The 17,126-nt window shown below is 45.6% G+C and overlaps 1 protein-coding gene across 4 annotated transcripts; it reads left to right on the top strand.

Annotated features, from left to right (window-relative positions):
* Positions 1 to 57: 57 nt before the first annotated feature.
* FAM161B (FAM161 centrosomal protein B) lies at positions 58 to 16,899 on the top strand. Of its 4 annotated transcripts, none has more exons than XM_005301561.4 (9): positions 58 to 321; positions 2,289 to 2,608; positions 3,053 to 3,606; positions 8,417 to 8,754; positions 9,959 to 10,077; positions 10,578 to 10,745; positions 11,257 to 11,356; positions 13,296 to 13,429; positions 13,694 to 16,899. In XM_005301561.4, the coding sequence occupies exons 1-9, from the start codon at positions 253 to 255 to the stop codon at positions 13,749 to 13,751; spliced, it is 1,860 nt and encodes a 619-aa protein (XP_005301618.2). In that variant the 5' UTR covers positions 58 to 252; the 3' UTR covers positions 13,752 to 16,899. The 4 variants fall into 4 exon arrangements, 3 of the variants coding, with proteins under 3 accessions (XP_005301618.2, XP_065451580.1, XP_042714443.2); XM_065595508.1 differs by having other exon boundaries at positions 172 to 321; positions 9,962 to 10,077; positions 13,694 to 14,288; XM_042858509.2 differs by having other exon boundaries at positions 190 to 321; positions 2,505 to 2,608; positions 13,694 to 14,288.
* Positions 16,900 to 17,126: the final 227 nt, after the last annotated feature.

The raw sequence follows: 17,126 nt of genomic DNA, 5'->3' as shown, positions 1-17,126 counted from the left end.
AAAATAAGCGCCATGACAACGCGTGTGCCAACAGCCGAGGTGCATGCAGGGCGACTCCTTCCTGGAAAGGGCCTCCCAATCGACGGGCAGTAGGAAAGGCGATCATTGGCTATTGAAGCAGCGAAGACAGAGAGGGCGGGCTTAGAGGCCTGGCCACAGCGCTAATTGGACCAGCCTACTGGCATCCACTGACCAATGAACTGGTAGGGCCCACCGGAGGGCGGGGCTAGGCACAGCCCGTGAGGACCAGAGATGACAGTGTCGAGGCAACTGGGAGCTCTACGTGGAGCCAAAATGGGGCCCGGGGCGCGGACCCGACAGGTGAGAGAAGGGCGGGGCCGACCACCATGGGGCTGTTACCATGGGAACCACCGGCGTTTTCTTTGCCCGCTCCGAGTAACGGTTTCAGGGCGCGTGCGGGATTGACGGCCCGTGTGTCACCTCAGCGCCATGGCCCCGTTACCATGGCAACGGAGCACCTCCCCTGGTCTGGCCATTGAGGGGCTCTTCCCCCATTGCACGGGAGGGACTGATGCCAAGGGAGGCCACGTGACTTGCCCGAGGTCGCCCAGGGAGGCCACGGCGAAGCAGGGAGTTGAAGAAGCCAGGTCGCCTGAGTCCCAGTGCCTGCACCACGGGAAAACCCTTTGTCCCCTACTGGCCCCCATTCCTCTTTACTAGCCAGAGACCTTGGACATCAGCACCCTAACCCTTTGTCTGCCTTGTGGAGAGGCTGCAGCCTCTGCCCCAGTAAGGTTACAGCCAGCTTCCATTATTTTAACTTCCCTAAAAATATAGCATGGAAAATGTACATGGCCTGACAACTGCCGGAGTCACCCCAAAGGTCAAAGAGGGATGTTTGTGTTACAGGTCATTGAAAAATTACCCTGACTTTTGTTTCTTTGTCTCCCACTACCTCAGAAATACTTGTTCATAACTCTCCACATTTCCCAAATAGTTAAATCCCCTTAAAACTCCCAACCTGGCACTATTTGGGGAAATATAGATTGTAATTAAGCAAAGTTGTTAATGGATTTTGTTGTGGATAGTTTGGGGCTGATTCCTGCTGCCATTGACTCCAGTGAGAGTTAGAGGCTCAGTCCTGCTCCCATCACTAAAATGAGATCTTTGTTTTTGCTATTGATGTCAGTTGGAACAGGACTGGGTACCATAGGCCAGATTCACAGCTATGTCCAAAAAGTGCTGGACACAACTGAAGGTGGGGAGGAGAGCATAAAGGACTGAGTTGCATAGATTATAGTGTGTAAACTGAAACAGCCCCAACTGCAAGACCCTTGCATGACAAGGAGCGCTAGAGAGGCATTGGGTATTCTGCTTTTTATAGCTTTTAGGTCATAGAATCATAGAATATCAGGGTTGGAAGAGACCTCAGGAGGTCATCTAATCCAATCCCCTGCTCAAAGCAGGACCAACACCAACTAAATCATCCCAGCCAGGGCTTTGTCAAGCTAGGGCTTAAAAACCTCTAAGGATGGAGATTCTACCACCTCCCTAGGTAACTCATTCCAGTGCTTCACCACCCTCCTAGTGAAACGGTGTTTCCTAATATCCAACCTAGACCTCCCCCACTGCTTCTTGTTCTGTCATCTGCCACCACTGAGAACAGTCTAGATCCATCCTCTATGGAACCCCCCTTTCAGGTAGTTGAAGGCTACTATCAAATCCCCCTCACTCTTCTCTTCTGCAGACTAAATAACCCCAGTTCCCCCAGCCTCTCCTCTAAGTCATGTGCCCCAGCCCTCTAATCATTTTTATTGCCTTCCGCTGGACTCTCTCCAATTCGTCCACATCCCTTCTGTAGTGGGGGGACCAAAACTGGACGCAGTACTCCAGCTGTGGCCTCACCAGTGTTGAATAGAGGGAAATAATCACTTTCCTCAATCTGCTGGCAAGGCTCCTACTGATACAGCCCAATATGCCGTTGGCCTTGGCAACGAGGGCACACTGCTGACTCAGCTTCTCATCCACTGTAATCCCCAGGTCCTTTTCTGCAGAACTGCTGCTTAGCCAGTCGGTCCCCAGCCTGTAGCGGTGCATGGGATTCTTCCTTCCTAAGTGTAGGACTCTGCACTTATCCTTGTCCTTGTCAGCTCTTTTATGTTGTATTTTCTGCCTTCCTGCACTAGTGGGAATGCAGCTGACTAAGATGGAGTTTGGCATCAGAACAGGCAGAAGGCTGTGTGTGGGAGTTGCCTCTCAGAGCTCAAGACATTAGTGTAAGACAGTTATTAATGGCTTTACTGAACATCCAGCTCTAATCTCTCTAGGTGTTTCCACCTCAACCTTCCTCAGATTCTGAGCCAGAAACAGAGAGAGTTGTTGGTGGTGTCATTCAGCCCAGGACAGATGAGCTGTTGGATTTTCTCCAGCCAGGCAAGGAAATGGTAGCTGCCTCAAACTCAGCTGAGGGGTATTATGACACACTGCAGGCACTCAAGATGAAAAACAGACAGTATCTATTAGAACTGGGTTTGCTCTACCAGGTAAAATTGGAGAATGACCAGAAACCCTTCAAGGAGGAACTGGAAGACTTCTTCCAAGACAACGGGCGATTGACTCTGCCGGGCAAGCCCTATGAGGCTTCAAGGTAGGACACATTGGAAACCTGTTATTTTCCTTCTGTTCATGATCTTCCTGGAAATGCCTCCAGTTGAACTCTGATATTGGCCAAGCAAGTGCGACCTAACCCTCCACTCAATGGCATTTCTGTTTGTCTGTCTGTAACATGATAACTTTGGAAGACCATGTTGGATCAATTCCAAAATTTCAGGGAATGTTCTAGGCATCAAGGGGTGAGGGGCCCAGTTGTATGTGCTGCTTGGCCTACATAAGCAACAAAGTATGCAACTCTCTAGTATATTGCATTTATATAGCACTTTTGATCAGAGGTTCTCAAAGGACTTTACAAATGTATATAAGTGTCACTTCTACCCAGCCAGAAGGTAGCTCTCTATTGCATGTCCCTTTGAGATTTCTTATTGCTTTATTTGTTACGGCCTCTTTAATAATCATGTCTTTGTCCTACCCACAGATCTAGTATCATAAGCCAGTCCAGTTCTTTAACTGATCTAAACTTGGACAGTCCTTGGGATCAGCAAAATCCTCTCTCACTTCCTCAGTCCCACCTGAGGCCAAAGAGTGCTGCATCTGCTTGGGTCTCTACTATCACCATCCCCCAGCCCTTCAAGATGACTCTGCGTGAGGCTCATAAAAAGCCCCAGTTGATGAAATCACGTGCATCCCTTGAGCTGGAAAAACAAAGGGACAAAAGACAAAGCCAGGAGGAGGCAGAGTGCCAGAAACAGTTCCGCGCACAGCCGGTGCCTGCCCATGTCTACTTGCCACTCTACCAGGAAATAATGGAGCAGAATGAGATTCGCAGGGAGGTGGCAACACAGAAGAGAAAAGAGTTGCTCCTTTCCACTCAGCGACCCTTCAGCTTCCTGGAGAAGGAGGACAAGAAAAAGGAGGCCATCAGACAGAAGATCTTGGCAGCACTGGCTCCAGTTGAGAACTCCAAACCAAAAGGCAACAAGACAGTCCCTAAATTCATCTACAACCCAGTTCTTGGGGATAAACTCAAAGGTAAAGTGCTTAGTCAGCTTCCTGTAGAAGGGATTCCATGTCTGCCTCACTTCGCCTGTCATCTCTCTCACTGACTGCCATGACAATGCATGCTGGGAAATAACATGTTCTGCTCCTTGTCCTGTTAGGCACTTCCTGATAGGGACATCTCTCCAGGAGAAGAGTCAAGTTTGCTCAGAGCCATAAGAAAGAAGTAGTTGTCCCACGTGTAGGGATTGAAAGAGGGCTGCTTGTTAGCCTGTCCATCCACCAGGTACAAACATTTATTTTATCAGAGTAAAGGAAGCAGGGAGGCAGGGCTCTCACACCTTGAAGCAGGCAGTGAGAACTTCCCAGCATCTGCAGCATGTGAATTGGGAAGACATTTTCTCCATAGGGTAGTACAGGGGTCGGCAATCTACAACACGCGTGCCAAACACGGCAAGCAAACCGATTTTGAGTGGCACGCTGCTGCCTGCTGCGGTCCCGGCCACCAGCCCCACTCAGCCCCCCCACCCACCGCTCTCCCCTGCGGGGGCAGGAGGCAGAAGCTTGGTCCTGCGGCAGCCAAGCTTCTCCCCTCCCCCGCTTCTTCCCCCAGCGTGGTGCTTTCTTGCCCCTCCTCCTTTCCTTCCCTGCACCGATTAGCTGATGGCCCTTGCGAGGGGGAGGGGGAGGAGTGGCAGCATGCTGGCTGCTCCGTAGAGGAGGCAGAGAAGAGGTAGGGATGGGACCTTGGGGAAGGGTGTGGAACAGGGCATATCCCTTCTAGCCCACTGCCATGAGCCGCTCAGGTCAGGGGGCTGGGAGCACCCCCACGAGCTGAGCACCCCAGCCCTCTGCCCTGACCCCTGAACTCCCCCCCACCCCCAGCCTTCTGCCCTGTACCCCCCCATGCCCCCAGCCCTCTGCCCTGACCCCTGAACCCCTCCACACACCCAGCCTTCTGCCCTACACCCCCCACACACCCCAGCCCTCTGCCCTGACCCCTGAACCCCCCCACACCCAGCCTTCTGCCCTGCACCCCCACACCCCTGAGCCCTCTGCCCTCACCCCTGAACCCCCCACACTCCCAGCCTTCTGACCTGCACACCCCTCCACACCCTCTGTCCTCACCCCTGAATCCCCCTACACTCCCAGACTTCTGACCTGCACACCCCCCCCACATCCCCAGCCCTCTGCCCTGACCCCTGAACCCCCACACGCACACCCAGCCCTCTGCCCTGACCCCTGAACACCCCCGCCCCAGGTCTGGGGTCCCGGCTGCCAGCCCCTTGCCAGCGGGCGTCCCGGCCGCAGGCCCTGCTCAGCCCACTGCCAGCCTAGGTGAACAGAACCCCAGGCTGGCAGTGGGCTGAGAAGGCTGGCGGCGTAAGATCAGCATTTTAATTTAATTTTAAATGAAGCTTCTTAAACATTTTGAAAACCTTGTTTACTTTACATACAACAATAGTTTAGTTATATAATATAGACTTATAGAGAGAGACCTTCTAAAAAACGTTAAAATGTATTACCGGCACGTGAAACCTTAAATTAAAGTGAATAAATGAAGACTCGGCACACCACTTCTGAAAGGTTGCCTACCCCTGGTGTAGTATTGCATAGTTACATGAATTAGATGAAGGAGTAAAGCATGTTGTTGTAGCAGTGTTGGTCCCAGGATATTAGAGAAACAAGGTGGGTGAGGTAATGTCTTTTATTGGACCAACTTCTGTTGGTGAGACAAGCTTTTGAGTTACACAGAGCTCTTCCTCAGTTCTGGGAAAGGTACTCAGTGTCATAGCTAAATACAAGGTTGAACTGCATAAGTAAACTATCTGTTCAACCTTGTATTTACTGTGACAGTCAGAGTACCTTTCCCAGGCAAAGAGCTCTGTTTAGCTCAAATGTTTGTCTTTCTCATCAACAAAACTTGGTCCAATATAAGATATTACTTCACTCATCTTGTCTCTGTAATGAAGGAGTAATGGTTAAAGTAGATCAAAATAGGAGGGGGAGTCACCAATTGTAGTGATGTTGTCACATAGTGACATGAAATTGCATCAACCTGTGTGATGGAACATGGCCAGGGAAGAGCATGGGAACATTGGTCTTTGAAAAATATCCATGTCTCCAAGTAAGCTCATAGCTGTCCAATCATGAGCGTGTGCAAGTAAACGTGAATACACAGTATGGGAACGCTATAGGAGCACATCCCTTGTGCTCCCAACCACCCCCTCCTCTCACACATCCCACACGGAATGCCAGAACAGGAGAGGAACCTGATGGGGTAATTCAGTTTTTCCTCTGGATGGGAGGGGTAACCAGCAGTGGGACAGATCTTCCAAGAAAGCAGATGGGAGATTGTCCAAATTATAATAATTTCTCTCCCATCAGGTGCCACTGCTGCTCCACATATACTGATAAGGCTTGGAGTCCTATATAAGGTGCTCAGCCAAGCCACAGCTTCTCCTTCCCCACTCCTGATTCTTCTACCAGATGAATCTTTATTTCACCAATGAAGAAGCAAGAGCAGGAGCCATAGAAGTTCTGACACAGCACCTCTAGCTTGTTCATCTGATATCCGGGGACAAGCTGTGTTGTGTTATGGCACTGGCTCAGCTCCTTTAACTGGCTTGGCTGATGTCAATGCACAGGGCTTTGTGAGGTTAGTGACATGCCCTTCTAGCTTTTCTTTGCTGATGGTAACTCTGAAGTTACCAACTTAAAACTTCTAGATTTCTGGTCTGTTGTTAAAGGGAATGATGTTGTATGGTCACTCAGTGCCTCTTTTTGTCTGGACTGATGTCAAGGCATCTTTAAACTCATGGGTTCAGCAGCTTTAGCATGCTGTTCTGAGCTGTCCCTGAGCTCATTGGCTCACCCCCTCTAGCTTGCTGAGTTGATGTGAAAGTACAGGCCTTCATGAGGGTTACTAGCTCAGGGAAATTTACACCTTCTTCTGAAACATCTAATATTGGCCCCTGGTGGATTAGATAGATTTACAATATTTTCCAGTACCACAGGGGTCAGACTGTTGATTCTGAGCTACATGGACTATCCTGGTCTGTGACAGAGTTGGCAGTGGAAGATTAAAGGACACGATGAATCTTAAAAGTTCAAGATGGGGGACATCTGTTAAGTTGTGAGAGTCTATACAAGATTGTTCCCCACAGTCTTGTTTCCAGGGCTCTATATAGTCCACTTTTAAATGTTCCACGCAATGAGACTTCCACCAGTTCCTTCAGGCAAGAATTCCTGAGCTAAGTACAGCTCTATCAGGGAACTTTTCCTCATATTCAGCCTAAATGTACCTTCTTGAAGACCCCTAAATACATTTTCTTTCCTTCAGATATTTGTAGACTTGTTACACTGTGGTGGTTGTTTAGCTCTTGAGAAATCAATCCCCTAATCATTTTTATTGCTCTTCTCAGTCCCTCAACTTTGTCAATATTTTTCTGGTACTATGGTGCCAAGAACTCAAACCACTATTACAGGCAGACCTCACCAGAGCCATGTACAGTCTCACATCACCTCCATGCTCTGTGATATGATGTGTTTGCATATACTATCCAAATTTGCAATGGCCATTTTAAAGCCATATCACATTTCTTTGCAAATGTCTAATGTGCTAATTGCTGTAAACCATATCCCTTTACTGTTGCCTCTGGTTTTCTCCCCAATTGAGTGTGTTTGTTATAATTTTTTCCACCAGCTATATTATCTTGTAATGTACTATTCTAAATGGACTATTAAACTGATTGGATAGGGAAGACATATAAGATACTTGATTGGTTAGACAACTGGTGTGATCTGAGCGTGCTACCAGATTGGGTGGATCATTGTTTTGCTATTCTGTGGTGTACCATTATGGTCAATGTCCCAGCAGCCAGTGTGGGTACCTTGTACCATTGTAATTAGGCAACTGACCAATTGGATATTCACAAATGCAGGTTTCATGTGATACATGAAAATCAGTGTAAAAAATTGAACATTTTCAATAGAATGTCACACTTAAGTCATTATAACCTTATAGACTATGTATATTTCTACACAAGCCCTATAAAAACCTTATTGTGCCAACAGCACTATCCACCATCCTTTCTAAAAGTGGGAAAATTATTTTGTGTACATAGTGTCCATGAAAATGGCACAGATGAAAGAAGTCAAATTTGCATATTATCCCTACAACATACACTCCCCACCTCCCACAGAAAATTAGGTCCAGAAATGACATGAAATGAGGACTTCAGGGATGCAGAGCTCTGCTCCCCACTGTATGTATTTTTACCCAGAATCTTTTCTAATATGGACTAAGATCACTGGATCCTTCGTAGAAAAAAAAATCACCTGGTAAAAGTATACTTGAGTTACAATGTCTGGATCATGTGATCAGCCCCAGGGACATTAGTCAATGGAAGAAAACAACAGATCATCACAGAGCCCCCTTACCATCACATTCCTGCAGGACAGAAGGGTGCAGCTACCTTCACCGGCACCCTTATGGTGGTGGCGGTGGAGAAACAACCTGTCCAGAAACTGCACCCCTGGAGGGATGGTGTGCTCAGTAATTTATGCCACAGCAAGAAAGGAAAAATCAGTCCATGGTGCTTGTGAGGGATTAGGAAAAAGTCATAAAGAACCAATCTTGCATTTAGGGTGAAAAAATGCACTAAGCAAACAAATATTGAACACTCTGCCTGTGTTGAGTCACTCCCATTCTCTCCCATTATGATGAAATATTTGTAGGAGCAAGACCCCACTGAGCTCCCAACCTCTCCCTTTTCTGTGTTGGCAGTTCCCAACACCCTCTTCCAGTCTTTATTCTCATTGATTTGGTTTTGTTTCCCAGAAGCTGAACTCTACAGGAAAATTCGCATTCAGATGAGAGCCAAGGATTTGTTGGAAAACTCCTCAGCTCCTATTGATCCTAGCAACAGACAAAGAGAGCCACAGTCCCGAATCGCCACCAAAACCAAACAAGAAAAACTCAGCTTCCTGCAAGACGACTTCAGCTTTAAACCAAGAATTAACCCAGCGGTGCCTGATTTTGAAAGACTTTACTGGGCGTTTCAGAGAGAAGCAATAAGGATACGAGAAGTCAAAGAGCCAACTCGTAATCAACCATTTAAACTGAGAACCTCCAATCTCCACTACAGGCAGAGACAGGCTAATGAGCAGAAAATGAAGGTGAGAGGATGATGTGTTTCTGCAGCATTACACCCTTCACACCGCTCCAGGTGTCAGATTGCTGGGATCTCTGTCTTTTGATTTATAATCCTATATATTTTTACTGAAGCTAACCTACCTGGCAGGGAGACCTCTCTGCTCTTGTCTAAAACGGCCCCTCCTTAGATCCCGGGTCAGCCAGAGGCAGTATAATTTGCTTTGTGTGTTTTCAACAACCTTATTTCCTTATCTATATTGAACAATCTGTGCCATTGATTAGAAACTCACTTCTTTGTAAACATTATGCATTCTTAGGATTCAAGAAGAAAGGGAAAATTCATGCAGAATATCTGCACAAGCTTGTGGACAATGACATGCATTAGGCTGTGGAATAGTCTTCCAAGGAAAGTTGTAAAAGATGGTCTTTAAAATTAGACTGAACAAAACTCTAGAACAGGGGCAGGCAAACTTTTTGGCCTGAGGACCTCATCGGGTTTCGTAAACTGTATGGAGGGCCAGTTAGGGGAGGGGGTCGTGCCCCCCCCCCGGGACTCCTGCCCCATCCAACCCCCCCTGTTCCGACAGCTCCTCTGGAACCCCTGCCCCATCCACACACCCCTGCTCCCTGTCCCCTGACCGCCCCTGAACCCCCGCCGCCCCATCCAACCCCTCCTCTCATTCCTGACTGCCCCCCCAGACCCTGCCCCCATTCAACCCCCCTGTTCCCCACCCCGACCCCATCCACACCCCCGCCCCCTGACCACCACCCCGAACTCCCCTGCCCTCTATCCAACTCCTCGCCCCCTTACCGCGCTGCCTAAAGCACCGGTGGCTGGTGGTGCTACAGCCGCGCCGCCTGGCTGGAGCCAGCCACACCACTGCGCAGCACAGAGCTATGGGCAAACTATGGCCCGTGGGCCACATCCGAGCAGGACGGTCCTGCGGGCTGGATGTGGCCCGCGGGCCATAGTTTGCCCACCTCTGCTCTAGAAAGTGGTAATGCTGCACTGGGAAGAGATGGACAAGATTATCTTTTTGATCTCTCTCTTCAGTGTCATGTTAAGGACTTCCACCAACCTCATTGGTAGGCATGAATTGGAGGTCTGTCCTCACAGACTGCTAAAGACATGTTTGAGTCTCTTCAGTAGCTACCTAAAGAACAGAGGAGATTCTGCACATTTCACAATTATACTAAACTAGATTTAATTTCTGTCTGGATTTTCAGCAGTCTTCCAAGGCTCCGGTGCAAAGAAGTCGTTCTCTGACTGATCTCTCCTCTCTCTCTTCCAACACCCTTCCAGTGCACATTACAGATGCAACAAGAAAGAGGGAATCTGCTATTAGGTGAGTAGGAAAAAAAAGTACTTGGTTACAGGACCATGCCCCACTAATAATAAAGTAGAGAAGATGACATTTGAAATTGTTTAGCTCTTCCCCATCACACCTGCCTCTCCCACCAGTGCCTACATTGGTTTTTCTGGAAGCAGCTTCTCCCCCATTGAATGACAAGAGGTGCTGACCTCTAAGATACGTTTTTTTCCCTCTGCATGTCAATCTGTCATTTCTTAGATATTCCCATCACTTTAGTATCCAAGTGCCTATTGTCCTCCCTCTCTCATCTTCTTCCTCCATATATTTCCCCCTTGCTAATCCCCTTCCCTTGCTTGTTCCCTTCTCTTGCCATGCTCCACCTCAAGTGTTTTTGGCATTACATGGAAGTAACACATTAATTATCCTTTTAGACAGCTTGTCACATTTCAGCATTAGCAGAGTGAGATTCACAGCCAATACTCCTGTACTCTGAAATGAACTTGCTGCCCCATTACCCATTTTTCTCTGTATAGATACTGCCAGGAAGACAAAAAGAGCAGGGAGAATGAAGGAATTCATTGGATGGAGATACAGAGAAAGAAATGTCAGGCTATGCATAAATCTATGAGCAGTCGAGCAAAAGCAATGGATCCCCATAAAAGCTTGGAGGAGACGCACAAGGAGAAGCTGAAACAGAACTGGTCAGTATCCCAGGCCACATTGATAGATAGCTCTTTGCAGCAGTAGCTTGTTTTTAACAACAAAAGATAATTGCTTTGGAAGGGGATTGACCCTGGGCACCTGTGACCCAAAATCTACCTTCCTCTGGCAGTCATGCCCATTTCACTGTCATTTTTATTTTTATTTTTATTTTTATTTTGCATTTCAACTTAGCTCTTTCCAAACAGATAGAAAAAAACACAAGGATCACATTTTCTGTGAGTGCCTCCACCACTGCAACCTCAATATTTGTGTTTGTATTAACTGTTTCACTGCTCATCTTCAAGTGAAACCTTACCTAGTACTGTGTACACTGCAGCAGCATGAATGCATTTTGTCGGATGCACACAGTATGTGAAGCAGAAGCAAAGCAATTAAGAGCATGTCCTGGAGGTATTTGAGATGAGGGTTTAGAAGGTCATTCCAACTGATCAGAAACCAAAAAGTCAGTCAGAGGGCACCACGATTAGTCAGGGAACTTTTCCATTTCAGGCAGAATGACCGCAAAAGAACAAAGGAGTACAAAAAAGAACTGGAAGAAATGCAGATACGAGTCAAGAACCGACCATACCTCTTCGAACAGGTCACAAAGGTAACCATTCAAAGCTCCAGTACCAGTATGGAGCACAAGATATTTTGTCAGCTAATTGTAGAGATGAGTAAGGAAGCTGGGTGGAATTCAGCCAGGAATAAGAAGGTGCAAAAGCTATGTAGTCTCTGGAAAGGGACAGACATGGAGCAGCTTCCCATTTAATGTTTGGGAAACTCCCTCCCTCCCTCAGGAAAAAACCACTCCACTGTGCTCAGCTTTTCTGTGAAGCTTTACAGCTACTTATTAATTTATAATGCAGTAACACCCCAAGGCCCTAATCAGGATTAGGGCATCGTTCTGACAGGCACTATATGAACTCAGGTTTCAGAGTAGCAGCCGTGTTAGTCTGTATCCGCAAAAAGAACAGGAGTACTTGTGGCACCTTAGAGACTAACAAATTTATTAGAGCATAAGCTTTCGTGGACTACAGCCCACTTCTTCGGATGCATACAGAGTGGAATAAATATTGAGGAGATATATATACACACATACAGAGAGCATAAACAGGTGGGAGTTGTCTTACCAACTCTGAGAGGCCAATTAAGTAGGAGAAAAAAAAAACTTTTGAAGAGACAGTAGTGTCTCTACTGGGCTATCTTGATTATCACTTCAAAAGTTTTTTTTCCTCCTACTTAATTGGCCTCTCAGAGTTGGTAAGACAACTCCCACCTGTTTATGCTCTCTGTATGTGTGTATATATATCTCCTCAATATTTATTCCACTCTGTATGCATCCGAAGAAGTGGGCTGTAGTCCACGAAATCTTATGCGCTAATAAATTTGTTAGTCTCTAAGGTGCCACAAGTACTCCTGTTCTTTTTATATGAACTCACTATCCCTGCCCTGAATAACATAGTTTACAATGTAAAATTCTACAGTCTACAACCATTTGAAGACCATACTCAATTTGGTGTTTGTTCTGTACTTTTGTTTGGAAAGGTCCTAGAAAGAAACAAACAATGTAGTCCCTCCAATCAACTGCAAGCTTGTTGGGCAGGGACTATTTATTCAGTACATCTCATCACTGTACAATATCCTCTACATATCTTATACTATATTAAAAATAAACAGCTCAAAAACCAAACTTTTACTGTGGCTGCAAACCTTGTACCATGTAAAAAACTTCCTCCTGGGTTTCCTCTTTCAAATTCTACACATCAGCGCTGAGCTGTGGAATAGTCTGATTATATGTAGGGACAAGCCAGCTGCACACTAAATTAAGCCTCTTAAAAGAGCTGTCTTCCTGGCTCATAATAAAACTGTTCAGCTGAGCAATTGATCTGGGTGGGAAGAGAAAGACATAGGCATCTTTATGCAGTAACTCCATTGAGGTCAATCTCCTATTTGTCAGGTTAGAAAGAATTAGCCAAGATTGTGTGGCATTCATTTACCTAAAGAGAAGGAGGCCATCCACACCAATAGTTTGGTTTAACCTTTAGAACTGTCTAATTTCTGAATGGATGACATCTTGGAATAGGCAAATTTGCAGAGTTTAGTTGGAGTCAATGAAGGGTGTTGGACTAGTGTGGGGGTATGACTTCTGGCCGCTTGCAAGTGGGCTGGGTGAGACTCCAAAGTGGATCTAATTCCTACACCAGTCCCACCGTATTCCCCTGGGACTGAAATTACCTGGTTCTCAACTTCTCCCTCAAACTGGGAACCAGCACATAGAAAGAAGGGTGTAGCTGAATCAGGATTGGGGTACATCTGTTGGTGTACTAGGACGGGACTGCTGTCAGCAGGGAGTGTGAGAGGGGCAAGGAACAGGAGTGTGGAAAGCGGTGGCTCACAGTTGTGATTCTGAACAGAGCTCTCTCTATTATCACAGCCACTGTATAGCTGCTAGGAACTGAAACCCTCTAGATAGAATTATTTTAGGGTGTCCATTATGGGGAAGGACCCAGTTCTGGTTGGTTCATTTTTCTGTTTCAATTCCATAGCATGATGCCCGGCAAGAGGCAGAGCGACACTACCGAGACACCCTTTGTCAGGTGGGGCTGAATGAGGAATTTGTAAGGAACAAAGGGAGAGATGCTACTGACCTACCAAAGGAGGAAGAGTCTGAAACTCACAGGTAATGAAAGCAGTAAAGATATAGAACCAACTCTCCTGTCTTTGGCTAGACAGAAACATTCTTCCTCCTTGTTCCCAAAGAATTCTAATCTGTGCCATCACAGATGAAAAGTATAACTCAGTTATGCCTATTTCAAGTAATAAGGCTCCCCTATTGCTTTTTGTGCTTATGACCTGTATGACCAGACTTCTGCTTCTCATGCATAGAATAAAGTAGCTCAGATCATTTCCAATACTTAACAAAAGGTTCTGACTGTTTCTACAGAGCTCAGGAGTCTCAGAGGGACACAGACATTGGCACTGTACAGGAAGAAGAATCTTAGGAAGAGCAGAGAACAAAGAAAATGACAACATAAGAACCCTGCACAAGACTCAGTGGACCTTCTTTCAATTATTTCCTTTAGTCCAAGATTCTTGAGAGCAGCAGTTCCAAACTTTTTACCTGCAGACTTACTGCTTCCTGTGACCTGACAGCTTGGAGGATGCCATTTTGTAGAGCAGCATGGTGTCTGCCACACAGCATGATCTCACACACACTGTACATGCAAGGTCATGTTGTGTGGAGCAAAATGGCATCCTCCACACACACAGGAGCACTGTAAACGCATCCACTGATGGCACGACTGCAGTCCCATCTGCCGATGGCACAATCCCACTTGGGGGCACAACCCATAGTTTGGGAACCGCTGTTCTAGAGTTTCGACAGTAGAACCTCAGAGTTATGAACACCTCAGGAATGGAGGTTATTTGTAACTCTGAAATGTTCGTAACTGAACAAAACATTATGGTTGTTCTTTCAAAAGTTTACAACTGAACATTGACTTAATACAGCTTTGAAACTTTACTATGCAGAAGAAAAATGCTGGTTTCTTTTTATTTTTAGTAGTTTGCTTTTAACACAGCACTCTACTGTATTTGCTTCCCCTCTCCTCCCCCCCCCCCACTCCCCCCACCGGGCTCTGCTGCTGCCTGATTTTGTACTTCCGGTTCCAGATAAGGTTTATAGTGGGGCAGTTTGTAACTCAGATTCTACGGTATTGCCAAGTGACTGACTTAAGAGAAAGTTGCTGTGGTTTGAATGACATAGGAAGACTACACACAGGAGTGAGAAGGTTAGGATTGACTCTTGCCTCTCCCCATAGTCCCCTCCTAAATCCCTCAAAAGTGTTCCCCAACTGACTCATTTCCCTGTCCCTTGGTTCGAAACCTGAAAACCAGACTAACAGTGAGACTGCTTGAAGCAGGGAGAGAGGAGGGTGATGGGTTGGGGCACTATTGCTGAAAAGGAGAGGTAGACCTGAAGGCGGATGACATGTACACTTGCGTTCACTTCCTTTGTACTCAAAAGATTCTGAATGGAAAGGGCAAATTGAGTAGATTTTAAAATTCTGCTCTGAAACTGTCTTTTTGATGTGATTTCTGTTGCTGTTTCATATTGAATATGTATGTTGAAGTGGATTTTAAGTAAGATATTTGTACAGAATAATAGGTTTATGGATTTGAATTCCCCTGGGGAGAAGACTGGAAAAGAAGCTCTTCTCTAGCATCTTGCCTCTGTACCAGCTCAACAGCAGCTCTGCTCCTCTCCTATTATTCTGGAGACACAGTCTTGCCATAAAAGTTGCAACCACTTTCCATTATAAAGCTCTATTTTAGCCCCTTGTAACTTTGGCTCACATCATGGGTTTGGCCTGAAAGTGGTATGATTTACTATGAAGGGTGTCGGTGCAAGGTTTGAGGCAATTCATCACATTTTGAGCTCCCTGTAATTAAAAAGCTATCCTAATCTGAAGTTTGGACTCCTGTCCAATCTTGTTCTCTCCTAGCTCAAAATCAGTTTGTTAAAACCCCTTAAAGTTCCCTAAAGTCTCATCCTGCCTATATGCTGTAATTAAGCAAAGTTCATAGAAATGTAGGGTTGGAAAGGAACTTGAGAGCTCTTCTAATCCAACTCCTTGTGCTGAGACAGGGCCAAGTATATCTAGACTACTCCTGACAGATGTTTTCTAACCTGTTCTTAAAAACCTCCAATGGCAGGGATTCCATCACCTACCTTGGAGGCCTATTCTAGCGCTTAACTATCCTTATAATTAGAAAGTTTTTCCCAATATTTAACATAAATTTCCCTTGCTGATTACTTCTTGTCCTACTTTCCCAGAACATGAACAATTGATCACTATCCTCTTCATCACAGCCCTTAACATTTTAAAATTGTCAGGTCCCCCCATATTTTAACACTAGTATCAAGTCTTCTTTTTTCAAAACTAAATACACCGCTACCTCGATATAACACGACCCGATATAACAAGAATTCAGATATAATGTGGTAAAGAGTGCTCTGGGGAGGCGGGGCTGCACAGTCCGGTGGATCAAAGCAACTTCAATATAACACAGTTTCACCTATAACGTGGTAAGATTTTTTGGCTCCCGAGGACAGCGTTATATTGAGGTAGAAGTGTACATCAATTTTTTAAATCTTTCCTCAAATCAGGTTTTCTAAACCTTTTATCATTTTTGTTGCTCTTCTTGGGACTTTCGAATTTGTCCACATCTTTCTTAAAGCGTGCCACCCAGAACTGTCAAATAGAGCAGGACAGTTACCTCCCACTTCTTACATACGACATTGCAGTTAATGCAACCCAGACTGATATTAGCCCTTTTTTGTAACTGCATCACATTGTTGGCTCATATTCACTTTGTGAGCCACTCTACCCTCCCCTGCCCCAATTCTTTTCAGCAGTACTACCACCTAGCATTATTCCCCCTTTTGTAGGAAGAAAAAATTAGATGCACCCCTAAGTATAGTACTCTTCACTTGTCTTTACTGAATGTTATTGTGTTGATTTCAGACTAATTCTCCAATTTGTCACAGTTGTTTTGAATTCTAATTGTCCTGCAAAGTGTTTGCACCCCTCTCAACTTAGTGTCATTTGCAAATTTTTATGAGCATATTCTCCACTCCATGATGCAAGTCATTAATGAAAACATTGAATTTTATCAGACCCAGAATAGACCCCCTACCAAACTCCCCTGTTTCACAGTCAACCATTAATTACTACTCTGAGTACAGTCTTTCAACCAGTTTTGCACCCACCTTACAGTAATTTCATCTAGCACACATTTCCCTAGTTTGCTTTTTTGTTGTGGATGGTTTGGGGACCCGTTCTACTCCTATTGATATCAGTGGCTGTTAGGGGACCAAGCCTGCCCCCATTAATATTACTGTTATTTTTTTCTACATGGATTTCAGTGGGACCAGGCGCTATATACGAGTATGTCCACTCCACTGCTTGCATCTTAAATGATATAAAGGGTATTTCTATAACTGACAGAAAATAGAGATCTTCCTTCAGATAACAGTGGGGGTCTGTTTTTTTAGGGGTAAGTCTCATTGACAATTAGAATATTTTCTGAAAATGTGCATTATGTCAAAGTGCTTTGAGATTAAAAGATTTTAAAATGTCTTTTTAATTTTTTTGCAAGATGTCTGTTTCTTTTTGCCACCCTGTCCTCACGCTGTTCTCTCTTCATGCCCTTTAAGTTGGAAAAAAATAAGGTAGGCGCAGGAGTTGCCACTTTCCTTTCCACCAGCTAAGCCAGCGCCCCAACTTTGAGTTGACACACACCAGTGCTGCAGCAGTCCTTCTCATTGGCTGAGTCTCAATAGAATCTAAGTTTTCATTTAAAAAAAAAATTAA

The sequence above is a fragment of the Chrysemys picta genome, chromosome 4, assembly GCF_011386835.1.
Source record: "Chrysemys picta bellii isolate R12L10 chromosome 4, ASM1138683v2, whole genome shotgun sequence".
NCBI classification, from domain to species: Eukaryota; Metazoa; Chordata; order Testudines; family Emydidae; genus Chrysemys; species Chrysemys picta.
This window is presented reverse-complemented; position numbering and strand designations above follow the sequence as displayed.